Raw genomic sequence first — 14379 nt, 5'->3', positions numbered from 1 at the left:
GATACTGAGCATAAAAGTTAAAATTGCAATTCAGAAAACGTGGCATTTATGTGCGTAGCGGTGGAAACCATTTCCCTAAGAGAAGCTCAGTTACTTGGCTTGTCCTTCCTTCTCGGGAAGGAGGCTTCCCGGGAGCGAGGGAATCAAAACTGCGTGGCGGAGAGAAGCATCCCGGCGCTGGAGCTGATAATTTCCAGCTGGCAGTTAAATGCGGAGCTTCCTGGGCGCCTGGCTGGCTCAGCCCAATGCAGAAGTCTCCCCCTTCTCTAAAGACCCAAATCCCTACAGAACCAGCTTGGAGTTACTTTCCCTTCAAGGAGACCGACATAATTGTGATTTGTGGCGCTCTCACTTCGCGGTGGTATTTTCCTGTTGTGTTAAATGCCTCTTACTAAGTAATAGACGTGATTTATGTAGACGACGAAGGGGTGTGCGGTGGATTCTGTGATTAATCAGTGAATTCCCATCCGCTGGCATCTCTCACTGCCCCTCTTGCGTGATGTAAGATCAGACGTACCCTGCATTGAAAAGTCAAGACACACGAGCGGCTCGCTCGCGCTCACACGCACTCTCTCCCCCACACGCGCGCATCCGTGCACCTTTCACATCCTGCTCCAGGCAGGAGAAGGCGGACTGGCTGGGCTCACTGAGCCGAAGAATTTCCAGTGACATTTGTGTATGACGCTGCTCTATTCGGCGCTCCGAGCCGCCGCCGCCGGGCCGGGGGTGCCGCCGAGCAGTCTCCAGCGCAGGCTTCTTCACCCGGCGAGCACAATGTCCGAGTTTCTCCTCGCCTTACTCACTCTCTCGGGATTACTGCCTATCGCCAAGGTGCTGACGGTGGGAGCCGACCCAGGTAAGGAGACCACCTCCCCCCGTTCTTTCCCTTTCTCGGCTTCCCTGCTGCAAGGTGCTTGCAGATAAGTGAGTGTGAAACTTAAGTCCTTGCGGCCCCGCTCCCCGGGTCCGGCTGGCCACTGTGTGCGGGCCTCCTGGAGGGCGCGGGGTGCCGTGGGGGATTTCTGAACCAGGTGTCGGAATCCTCGGCTCACCTACAGCTTTTTCCTGTGGCTGTGTAGGGGTCCTGATTTGGTCCCCCGGTAGTGTTTGGACTTGACGGCGCGCTTCTGCCCGCGCATCCCAAGCGCTGCAGAAATTGGATAAGAATTCGCTTTCCTAAGACTTCCCTGCGCGCTGACTCGAGGGCTTCGAGCTTTTACGGGCTCCGGATTCTCTGCGTTAGGCGTGTGCCCCCTTAACTTAGCCTCTGGGTTAACTTCCTTACCTGCTGCACCCAGGGTCTTCGGAGAGGCGAAAGCACCCACTCAAGCCCTTTTCGTCTCTGTAGCCCTTTCCTGGGGCAGACTCCAGAGAGACTGGTGTCAGCAGCGGAGAGGCTAAGGCTTCAGGGCGCTTTTTGGACGCCTTGAACTAGACTTTTTTGTTTGTTTTTATTCCGAAGGTCTGTGACACAGCTCATGGTACCTGGAAATGCTAACCCACCACTGGCATTTTGCCCTTGATTTCCCACCCAGTACTAGCTAATGAACGGTAGAAGTTTAAACGGGAATGTGTATGGGGAGCAGAAGAGAGAGGAGATGGGGTTTTTAAGAAACCTGAATTCTGTAAACTTTGGATCTGGATAGCTAGGAATCTTTGCCCAACTTTGATAATCTTTGAGAAAAGCTGCACAGGTGAAAAAAGAAAAAAAATCTATAAGTGAAAAGATATTTGGGTAGCTGGCAATGAAAGAGTTAACTGCTAAAAGTAAAATCAGTATCTAGACCTCAGGTGTTTTTTCTTTTTTATTTATCATGAGTTTACACTGATACATGACTGATGTATTTCAGCTTGTGTGGGGGTAGGGGATGGGGTGAGTTACCAAAAAGAGAAGTAAGAAAGATAGGAATGATACCTGGATCCCAGTGCCAAGCGAACAGGCACAATGTTGCCTTGGGAGATTGAAAGACTGTTTATATGAAGGGACTTATGAACGGACCAAAAACAATTGCTTCATTTTAGGAAAAAACAAGAATGAATTTTAGTGTTTCTGTCCAACCTGTGGTTGGCAACCGGGTTATAGTCCTTATAATGTACCCATACAGGTAATTTCCTTTACTAGTAATGAAACTATTATGAGTTCCTTTATAAAGTCTGATATTTACTGAGACAGTATTTTAAACATATCATTGCCACCTAACCATATGGTTTAGGAACTTGCCTTAACTTCCCTTGCAGTTGTTGTGGAATAGTTGAAAATTATATTGATAAAGTGGAAGCACATTGCTTTAACTTGAAATGATGATGATGTTTTGATCTGGAACAATCAGCTTTCAACCTTTCTTAGGAAGAATTTTGAAGTTTGACCAGAGCAGGTGAACACAGTGAAGCTTTTCAGTCTTGCGTGCTAGCAAAATAATGGCACTGGCAGACTATTGCTATTGGGTTCTTTGATTGAGGCCCCAGCCTCCAGAAATTGACCTCATCTAGTGCTAAATCCTCAGTGCTTTGATATGTGTTTAGGAGGGATAGCACCATTGCTTCAATGATTGGAATGAATACCTGAAGAGAATTTTAAATATAATAAAAAGTTAAACATATAGCCTCCCAACGTTTTTCTGAGACAGGAAACTAAATAACTAAAATGATTGCAATTTAGTGCCAATTTAGTGTCAATTTAGTTCCATGTGGGAGAGGGATATCTAATAGATAAGCAGGCACATGGAAAAGGACAGTTACTTTTTCCTTAAACTGAAATAGTGTCATGTTGTATCACCATGTCAGCATAAGAAGTGCTATATCAGATAGCACAAGTAAAAATAGTTGTAGACCAATACTTTTCCACTCTTATAGAGATATATATTTAGCACAACTTTCAAAACTGTTATAAAAGAGCTAAAATTGTCTTGTTTTGGTAACAAGAGCTAGTTACCAAAAGTGAAAAGGATGGCTCCCATTTGGACCAAAGGAAAAAAAATGGAGAGAAATTTTGTTGAAAGTTAGAAAGGAAACGTGCTGCTGCATTATGACAAACTTCCTCATGAAATGCTGAAATAGAAGACACAGGAATTTAAAATTAAGAAAGAGGTTAATGAGATGTAGCTGTGGCACAGGCTTATGTCAATTGTCTTGGAAGAATAAAACAGGCATGCAAATTACACAGGTGTGTATTCTAGTGCAAGAGTTAGAGCTTCATGCCAGAAAATGTGAAATCACTTTTAGGTTCTCCGAATACATATTGGGTAATGGGTAGGTCATGGGTACCTTCTTACGCTGGCTGGGCTAAAGAGAAAAGGTGGTGCTATTCTTCACCAATGTTGCTCTTTCCTGTGTAAATGTATGAGTATAAATTCAAACATTTTTAAATAGAAAAGTATTTTAACTTGTACGTTTCTATTCAATTTATATGCATTCACTTGTCCTTTAAATTCATATATATATATATGTTTATTTTCATAATTTACATTGATTTTCATACAGGGATAAGCCAATGTCCGTGTCAGTTCTTACTAGATTTCATCCCATCTGAAAAAGGAAACATCTTTGTAACTCTTTAACAGGAAAATGTGGAGGATAAATCATATTCATTAGGATCAACCAGTGTGTCATATAACAATGTCATATATCAGAGCACACATTGGTAAGGATTAAGACTTAATAAAAGAATATTTTAAATTGTTAAATTTTCTGAAAAATGGGAGGGCTATTGAGAGACCTGAAACTAGTCTCTTAAATTTCCTGAGTCTGACAACATGTGGAAACATATTTCTAAGTAATTAAAGTTATGCTGTTCTAATCATTTAAGTATGTATGTTTCTAAAATCATCTAAAAATGGCAATCATATTTACATCAAAATTTTAACTTTTCTCCCCTCAAAAAAGAATGGAATACAATCCTTGTCTCTTCATATCCAGAAATAGCAACAAGTTTTGTTTTGAGGAGGCCTCTGTACTCTTTGAGATTTCTTCTTCTCTTTCTCAAGTTGAAATCGGTAAGAAGGAAATGAAACAGTGGGGAAATAAAGAAGAAAAATCAGCATGTTAAAACAAGAGAAAAGAAAGTGAATTGCAGAAACAGAATAAGGGAAGGAAAGAAAAGTGGGAAGGAAACCAAATGGTTTCAGGAAGAGGCTGAATCTAAATGACTGTTTCTTGAAGGAGTGATTAAAGTAACTTTCGATAAATGATACTTTCTTAATATAAATACTTTCTTCTGATTTCATAATGTCTTATAAAATGTTTGCAGTATAAAATAATTGAAAGAAACTGCTATCAATGCAAAGCTGGATATAATTTTTAAGATGGAAGAGATTTTTTTGAATGGATGTAAGGAAAAAAAAACTTAGGGTGAGGGATGGATGAAATAGTTAATATATTCTTAAGAATAAGATGACACCTTTTAAATGTTACTTGTAAGTTACAGTGGAGAAATGCAGAGATTTTTTAGTTTGCAAGTGTCTTGGATCCAAGACATCAGCTTTTTGCTATTTGCCTTATCAATTTTGTTTTTTTTTTCTTCAGAATTTAGGGTATACAATAAAGATAAGCTCCATTTAACCTCACACCAGTCAAAATGGCTATCATCAGTAAATCAATAATCAAGTGTTGGAGAGGATGTGGAGAAAAGAAAACACTAGTACACTATTGGTGGGAATGCAGAATGGGGTTCCTCAGCCACTGTGGAAAGCAGCGTGGAGTTCCTCAGAAAGTTAAAAAGGGAACTTCCTTATGACCCAGCAATCCCACTTCTAGGAATATATCCTAAGAATCCCAAAACACTATTTTAAAGGACTATATGCACTCCTATGTTCATTGTAGCATTATTTAAAATAGTCAAGATTTGGAAGCAGCCCAAATTCCCATCGATAGATGAGTGGATAAAAAAATGGGTGTATATTTACACAATAGACTACTACTTGGCCATAAAAATAAAGGAAATCTTACCTTTTGTGACAGCATGGATGGATCTGGAGAGTATTATGCTAAGTGAAATAAGCCCGTTAGAGAAAGACAGCTACCATATGATTTCACTCATGTGTGGAATCTAAAGAACAAAATAAACTAACAAAATAGACTCATAGATACAAACAAGTTGACATCTCTCAGAGGAGAGGGGCATTGGGAGGTTGAGTGAAAAAGTTGAAGGGATTAAGCCAAAAAAAATTAAAAAAAGCAAAACTCATAAACACAACAACAGTATAGTGGTTACCAGAGGGAAAGTAGGTGGGGGGAAATAAAAGAGGGTAAATGGGGGATAAATGACTCGGGGTAGTGAACGCACAATACAATATGCAGATAATATATTATAGAGTTGTACACTTGAAATCTATATAATTTTATTAACCAATGTTGCCCCAATAAATTCAATAAAAATAAATAAAAATAAAGCCACTTGGACTAAACATGACTGTCTCCTACAACGATTTTGATGGTGAGAGATATCTTTATCTTCCCTAAATTCTATGTATTGCTATAATCCACACTTTTTCATGATTCTGCTATTAAATTTTACATCTTTTCTAAAATGTGCACCTCCATTTCTTTAATTCCTTTGTTAGTTATAGGGATTCTGTGTAGGAAGATGTACCAATGAGATGTATTGATTGATTTCTGTATCTTCTGTGATGGATTGTCAAAACAATTCTCATATAAAAGACACACTTGATTTTATTGTAGATAGATGCATTGAAGAAAGTAGAATTAATATTGAAAGTTAAATATGTACAAACATGTCATTAGTTAAACTAATTTAGTAGTAAATGAAATATAACATATATGTGTGTATGTGTATATACATATATAAAATATTCTTCAAAATGGCTGTCTTGGCACAAACATTTATAAAAAAATCACTTTAGCCTGAAAATTAGAGATTTTGTAAAAAAACTTATTTTTCAAAATTTAAGACAATATATGCCTCTTTGAAAAATAAAAATATGAAATGAAACTTTTAAGAGTTGATTTTCAGCTGCCATTATGCACTATTCTACTGAATAAATTTACATATAATAAATATTTTAACAGAATCAGATAGTGGAAGGAACAGATGTCAAAATTCATTTTGCCTTTGAAATACCTGTATTTATGATGCACCAATACTTAAAATTTGAAACACTGTTTTTAATAGCTGGAATGCTGAAGCAAAAAGTTGAGTACTTTTATAGTCAGTTAATAAAAATATATATTGGACTAAACTTCTATCAGGAAATAATCATGTTTGCTCTAGGCAGTCCAAAAAAATCTTTTCTTACATTCCCAAAGAAATCTTGCTCCCCATATTTAATCTGAGAATAAGGCAAACTATTCCCTTGATGTACAGAGAATGAAAACAACGAGGGTTTGGACTTTTTGTTTGCTTGTGTTTTTGGTGGGGAAGGAAGGATGAAATTAATCTAACCAACCCAGCAGAAAAGAGTTGTGATACTTTTTGTCCTTTGTGGGGTTGCTTTACATTTTCATATGGAATTTTAGTCTCCAAATTTAACTTATGCAACAATCCATTACATAGAGGCATAGAAATTAAATTGCAGCACAGCAATCACAAATCTAAAAGTCTTTAGGTATTGGGAACATTCTTCAGTTATTCTATTTGGAAAGAGATATTTAGAGCTTGTTAGTTCCTTAAAAAAAAAAAGGATTTGATTGTTTAAACATTAAATAGCAAAGCATGGATATATCTCTAAAAATGTATTTGAGCTTCTAAAAAGTTACTTTTTGGACTAATTTACCTGTGTGCCAATCAATATATTTAGCTCACTTGCTTTTGAAAAGTATTGCACTTGCCATAATTTTTAATTACTGTTCTCACTATTCTGTGCTTTCTCATTTGAATAAAATGTTAATCTCTCCAAGTATGTCTGAACACTCTATATTATAGAAAGGGGAAGGAAAGCTTCAGAAGACTTTCCAACATACCAGAAAAAGTAAGCTTAGACCTTCAAAATGTATATATTTTTTCCATTAGAAGTTTTTCTGCTATAAGCGGCCATCACAATTTTACATCTGTATTTTCTCTTCATAAATGATTTGGTGGTCTCCCTTTTCCCCCTGGTATAACTACAAGACCAATTAGAAAATATGTTCTGTTTATTATTCTGTTCTGAATTCAGTGATACCAGAATATAGTTTCTCTTTCTCCATCCTATTGATTTAAACAATCTCTATACAAACCCAATTATTTTGAATGAGCTTCCAGAGTAAACTAATTATGAAACTGAGTAATGAATAAACGGCAATCAAAATATTAGATAGTAGCCATTAAGATCTGGTAAAACAGTTAAACTGACCTTGCATTTAAAATACATAAGTTGAATTTTATGGTAAAACAACAATAACAATATATTTCCCTGAGAGACTTATGTATAGTACTTTTTATCTATACTTTGTAAAGTATACCGTATGTACCTTTGCCACTCTGTCTATAATAATAGGCAAATGAAATATGTTTGGTAATAATTACATATTGATATAATGGAGTAGATTCAGAGTTTAAAGCACTATTAGAATATGAAACTATACATGCTCTAATTCATTCTTGCTTTACTGAAAGTTTACTGATTATTGAAATCAATTAAATTGTATTATTTTCTCATTTTATAAAATATTTTTAACAGTTAAATTGCAAAATGTTATTTCAAAGTCAAGACATTCCCTCATTACAGAATAGACAGTAGAAATCATTTCGGTAATAAAATAGCAGGATTTAGTGTGCTTTTAAACATGACCGTAATGACTTTCTCTTGTGATTATATTAACTTTAGTCTGTTATTAGATATGCAACTCTATTTTTAAAAATGCAATGGTATGATTAAATAAGTGGGTCCACTCATTTGTTGCTGATCTCCCAGTAGGTCAGATTATTTTGTCATCGGTGCAAAAGTCTACTGCTTAAGTTGCTAATAGTTGTAATAATAATCAATAGCTTGGCTACTCATTTGTTGAATAATTATATACTATCTACATGTGGGATTTCTCAAATATTCCAAAAATAGTTATAAATATGTAAAACTTGTCCAAGATGTCTTTATTATATAAACAATGAAAATTAATTTTAATTAATATCTTCTTACTGTAGAGTCATCTTTATAATCTTATTTTTCTTAGAGATAAGCTTACAGTCATGAATTTATAAAAGGTTTCATTTACACATGAATATTATAATTCTGTCTTTTACAGAAAACAAGAAAGTACTTTTTCATATGAGATTCCTGCTAACTTTGTTTAGTAAGAGAAAAAAGGGGAGAAAAGAAGGGCTCCCTGAAGAAGATAAAGAGTGTGGTCTTGCTAACATACTGGCATCGCATCACACAATGCATTCTTATTAACAGTCAAACATCTCTTCTGGAGTTGCATGCACCTCATTGTCCTGGCTGGCTTGGCCTTCAGACCAAAGACATGTATTGTTGAAATGCGACCTCGTTTTAGTTGAAAGAATAGCATTTCTTCTTTAGGTAACATCAAGGCATCACAGATCATCTCTTTTCTTATTCTTACAATCAACAGGAAATTTCTTCCTGACTTTTCCACTTTGCAATGACATCTTCAAGACTTCCAAGACAGCTTACAGCTTAACTTTAGAAATATGAATACATAATTCCTTAAGATTTTTTCTACTGCTGAGTTTTTTTAAATAACAATTTGTCATCTTAGCCCTTTCCACTTATAATGAGAAAAAGAAAACTAAAAATGGGAAGGGGGAGAAAAAAAGCTTGGTTGTGGTTGCTTGCTTTGAATGTTCCTAGGGTATTTTAGGGTACTTGTGAAAAAGCAAAACTGTAGGCATCAGGCTAATAACAGAAGTGGGTTTAGAATGATCTCTTTTCTTTGGAAACTAAGGTATATAAGGAGAGAAAGGACAGGGATACTAAGAGAGTATCACAGTAAGAATTTATTGAAGTTTCAATCCAAATAGATCAAGTAACTGGAACAATTAGGAAACGTCAACCTTTTGCTAAAATTTAAATTCTAGAGATTTAAAAAAGACTCACTTTTTAGATTATCTAAGACCTTGTGTGCATTTTCTAAGGCTTTTAATAGTATATTTTATTGGTCTGAAAATATTAAAATAGCAAGTACACTTTATTAAACACTATTAATTTTTAAGGCATATTTAAAAATAATTAAGCTCTGAAAGTATAGCGATAATGATGCTAGCTCTGGGTGAGATTTTTGCCTCATCTGGTAAAAGCATTACAAATCGTGTCTAATCAGCATCTGCATTTCTGAGATTTTTATTAAAAAATAAGTAAGATTTATAGATAGAATCAATGACTCAGAATTTGGGCCCTTTTGCTGAGTCCTGGTGTTGTCATTCTAACAGAAAAGCTGGCTAGCAGTTCACTGCTACCATGTTAATGACCCATAACACTAGTGTCATATAATTCTTATTTGAGAGAAAATATGATAACTTTATCCAACAGTGACCAACAACCCCCATTATTTTATCAATTATACCATTAACTTAATATAAATTACTAATATTGAATAGTAACAGAAATCTCTTACATTTTCAGGACGTTTTACTTTTTTTCCACAGTTTTTACCTACTGAAATTATATGATCTCTGAAGCAACCTATGTGGTTGGAGGCCATTCATTTATTTATTCTCCTATTTAGCAAAGTTTAGTAAATATCTATTGGGTGCTGCTCTAGGTGTTTGGAATGAGACAAGTAAGTAAGTAAGGTAGACGAGGTAAATGGTCTGAAGGTGCTTATATTTTAGTGTGGCAGGAGAGAGACAATACCAAATATATAAACTAGTAAGTAGCATTTTGTGTTAAGAAGAAAGAAAAATAATATAATGTAATTGAGAGAAGTGATTTGAGGATTGATAGTTGTAATCACAGAAGCCCTTTTTGAGAAGGATGACATTTGCTGAGACAAAGTGATGAGAGGAAACAAGCTATGAGTACTTCTGAGGGAGGAGCTTTCCACATAACCCTTGAGGAAGTCACTAATACATCATTTCCAAGAAAGAAGGAGGGTCTGTGTGTATGAAGACTGTATTTGGGAGAGAGGAGTAGGAAAAGGCATAGTTATGATGAAGCCAGAATTTTTCAGATTGAACCGTGCAAATCAATATGAAAGACTTGAATTTTGTTCTGCTTACAGTAAGCAGCAATTGGTTATTTAATCAGAGGTAATCTGACACGACTTTATTATTTAAGAGCTTATATGCTTACTGCTGAATAAAGGAGGGCTAGAGGGTATGCAGTGATCCAGGTAAGGGGTTATTATAACTATTCTGGAGAGAGAGATTGGTGGCTTAAATGAGGGAGGAGCAGTGCAGACTAGGACAATGTAGAAACGCAACTCACATTTTTAATTTAAGATTTTCTAAAACAATGAATGTAGCACCATTCGATATATTAGGAGGGTAAGACATGAAATGAAGTCTCAAATTATTATCTTTAGAGGTTAGGGTTAACATTCTAGGTTATTTAAAAAATTAATACATTCTGTTTTGCAATACCTCTGATTGATTTATATGAAACATATTTCATAATATAAGGCACATGATGGTTATGTATGAACCCTACAATATTGTTGCATTCTTATTACCATTTCTCTTATTTCAGGATTATCAATATAGTCTTTCCTATACCTCGTATTACCCATACCCTTTCTGCAGAATGAAATTAGTAAAGCCTGACTGACAATATTCTTTGGGAATTTAGTTAAAATAAAACACTTAGCAATGTTTTACGAATTGGTAAATATGGCGGCAGTTATTTGTCTGTGATTTCTTCCAGTCTAAACCAATATAACAACAGAAAGAAAAGGCATTGGCTTATGTGAAGACACATATTTGGGGGGGGGGGGCGTGTGTGTGTGTGTGTGTGTGTGTGTGTGTGTGTGTGTGTGTGTATTTTGAGAAAGTCATCAGTGTTTTCAAGGAAGAATTTTGTATTGTCTGAAATCCTTAGAAGAATTTGTGCTGATAGTCAAGTTCCATTTATGAATAGTTGATTAAAGGGAAAAAAAATTATAAGAGAGATGCTATTGGCTATACTCATTACACTCCCTCGAAATCCAAAGAAAATTGTTGAAAAGAACCGTGTGGTGATGAGTAATGGAGAACCTGGGTAAGAGTTTTTTGTCCTAGTGGGTATTCCTCTAGGTCCATCAGAGCCTTTGGCTTATTCTTCTGTGTTTATCCACACATTCACTGACTAGATGTTACAGTAACTTCTATGTTTCAGCCGATATCATTTATTGACTGAAGGAAGAAACAAATAAACAACAAAAATCAGATCAAACAATAAAACAGTAGTTTAATAATTTTACAACTTGGGTTTTCAAGATAAGTTAGCTTATGACTGCAAAAACAAACCCATTTGGCTCTATTGAGTTCTTGCTGGTCCTTGAAAGAAAGAGTGACAGGAGAGGCTCTATGAAACTAATGTAAGATAAAAGTATCAGAGCTCATAGAGTTTATGAGGAAGAAGAAAGCAATACAGTGTTTGAAGGAAATACAGTTAATATCAAGCTGATTGAGTTACACCATGTCTTAAGTTATATGAAGATTGTTTGGGATTTGGTTACATTGATTATTTTCATTGCTCTTTTTCTCTTTTGACTCTCTTTTCTGTTACCTACCTTGAGGAAAAGTCAGACTTGAGTTTTAAAATTTGATATTCAAATCTGCATTCCAAAATACAAGTTTAACCCCAAAATATTTTCACTCTAATTCTTTTTCATTTATACAGGACACCTAGTGCCAAAAATCAACCCTTTTTGATATTATTTACTTCATACCATGAGTAGTAATATTATGGAGGAAGTACTTCAACACATGCCTTGAAATTACCTTGAAATGCTAAGTGACCAATACAAGTAGTGTTTCAAAATATAGCCTAACCTTTTTTCTTAGTTTTTAAACATGGTATGTCTTTAGATTTAAGAAGAAAAGCCATATTCCAAGCTGACATTAGGTAAAAATATTGAGATTTAAACCTCAGGCATTTAAAATTTTAGAAATATTTAAATAAGCCATTGTAGTTTAAGATCTCAACCAATTTATTTGTTGTATAAAGAGATTACATGCAGTTTAGCAGACTTTGCTAGATGCATGTGCAGAAATTGAATTTATGTGTGACTTTGAGTTCAGTCCATTTTTCATTCATGTTCTCTAAAGTACCTTTAATAATTTGGCTCCTAAATTTTAGTACTAAAACCAACAATATACCTAGAAATAAGTTAAATATGAAATAAACACCAAAATTTTATTAAATTTCAGAATGACTAAACTAAATCAAATTTGAGACTAGAAGATTTTGCATTAATATTTAATTTGGGACCCACTATAAATTTGTTTGCTGTATACTCTAGCAAACAAATGACAGGGTGCCAAAAAATTTGGAAATAAATTAGTTTGAGTCATCAAAAACAGCAGGAAGGGGAAGGGTCTCTTGTATATTTGTGAGTTTGAGGTGTGATTTTTATGCTCCCTGATGAGAACACTGCTCACATCACATGGAAGTCTACTGAGTGGCTTTTTGTTTTCTTTTCCATAGGGAGAGTACTATGGAAGAAGGTTCAACGTGAGTATAAGGGGGTTGTTTAAATCGTAGGTAGAGTGAAAAATAAATGCGGACTACATGCTCATAATAAAAGCTATTTGGGCAGGAAGTATTGTGACCCCTTGGAACAGACTTAACCCTGCTATGAAGAGCCGAGGAAAACATGGCTTATTCAGATAACATTTAAGCTGGAGAAACACCTGGAAAACCTAGCAATAGCAAGAAAATCACTTAAGTCGAAAATAAACTTTCAGAGATTGAAACTACTTGACTTCACCAAGATTTAGAGATGAGTGACAAAGAGGATTAGTAAAACTCTTTCATTTGAAATACAACGATTATGGCTCTATCAGCAGGTCTTAAAGCCATGCTTGAGAGTCAGGAGGTAAGTAAGAACAGAGCTCAAAGTACAGTAAGAATAATGATTTCTTACAAAGGAGGACATCACATAAAGGAACTTGAGACAGAGATCCTACTCTTTCCCCTCCCTTCTGCAGGCAAGAGAAAATGACAAGTAATATTTCTTTTATAGTTAAACAGAGGGAAATACGTTGGTCATGGCTTCTGAGATTGCTAGACTCGAAGAAAAGGCTGCTTAGATTTCTTTGCTCATCATTTATGTAATGGCATTGAGACAAGTTTGACTGACCTTTATGAAGTTTTACAAACACAAAATCATTCAGCACCCAGACTGGTGGAAAGGCACCCTGGGTGACATGTACATTAGAGAACATCCACATTGTCCAAGGGAACAGCTGATATTCAGCTGGAGCAGTGTGTGGCCTTGTATGAATGTGGGCTGAGGGCAGCTGAACCTTTAGGTAATTTAGGGGAGGCCTGGAACCTGGATTTTTATGCATAATGTTCTAACTTCTAAATCTTTCCCCTCAAGATAAAAAAAAAACAAAACAAAACAAATAAATAACATTGTAGGGCGTCAAAAACACAAGTTTATAGATTTTAACACCAGGCTGGCAGCCCGTGACCCACTACAGGGCCCCTTAGTTGCAGGAATCAACAAAAGGTCGCACTGGGTCACAGTGAAAAGACATTTTACTTGGTGCATTGCAGACAAAAGGTGGCCCTGGAGAGCTAAGCGCAATGCCTTGAAATGTGGAGTGCATTATTGTTGCAGATCATGGCTTTGGGAAGGAGGGCACCAAAGATGAATTTGCACAGTGTACTGCATCTCTGCCTCCACAACTTTCTCTCCCCTGTGGGACTAAAGGCGGAATCAGGGGAGAGAAAGCAGGTACAGAGAAAGTTCTTAATGACCCAGAAGATAGTGATATTAGACCCAATTGTGACTTGGGATAGAAAAATGCCACTGAAAGCATCTAAGAAACCTGTGTTAAAATGGTGAGGAAATGCTATGCAGATGATTTTAGTTAGCCTTGGCCCTGTAGGGACCTCATGATACATTCTGGGGAATAAAGAACACGTGATGAAAGTGATATTGCTGGAACATACAGCGATCATTATGGAAATGTGGAAAGAATAAAAGACCAGAAGGGAGAAGAATATAGTGAAGTGAAGATGGCAGAGATATGATCCTGATGAGTAGACAAATTCACATGCTGAGACACAAATGAGATCACATGTAGGTTTGCATTTTATCTTCTCTTTTCTTGGCAAAGTTGTGACTTAACAAAGAGCCAAACTTGTGCTTGATTACTGTACCTTGTCTTTGGATTCCATACCTGTGTTCACATAAGATTAGTATATCCAAGGTGATTATTCAAAACAGACATTTTTTTTCTAAAGCTTGTTTTTCAACTCTTTGAAATAATTTTAGACTTAACAGAAAAATGTAAATGACTAGTAGAGAGAGTTTCCATATATTCTTCACTCAGCTTTC

General features: G+C 35.9%; 1 protein-coding gene across 1 annotated transcript in view; it reads left to right on the top strand.

The window, feature by feature from the left end:
• Nucleotides 1-678: 678 nt before the first annotated feature.
• Nucleotides 679-14379, top strand: part of LRP1B (LDL receptor related protein 1B) — a 1772547-nt gene continuing 1758846 nt past the window's right edge. The window contains exon 1 of the mRNA XM_054562474.1: nucleotides 679-856. Within this exon, the coding sequence (XP_054418449.1) occupies nucleotides 679-856 (178 nt within the window). The remainder of the gene's footprint in view (nucleotides 857-14379) is intronic.

This window comes from Pteronotus mesoamericanus, unplaced genomic scaffold (assembly GCF_021234165.1).
Source record: "Pteronotus mesoamericanus isolate MK-2021 breed Mesoamerican mustached bat unplaced genomic scaffold, CSHL_Meso_final scaffold_651, whole genome shotgun sequence".
Taxonomy (NCBI): Eukaryota; Metazoa; Chordata; class Mammalia; order Chiroptera; family Mormoopidae; genus Pteronotus; species Pteronotus mesoamericanus.
This window is presented reverse-complemented; position numbering and strand designations above follow the sequence as displayed.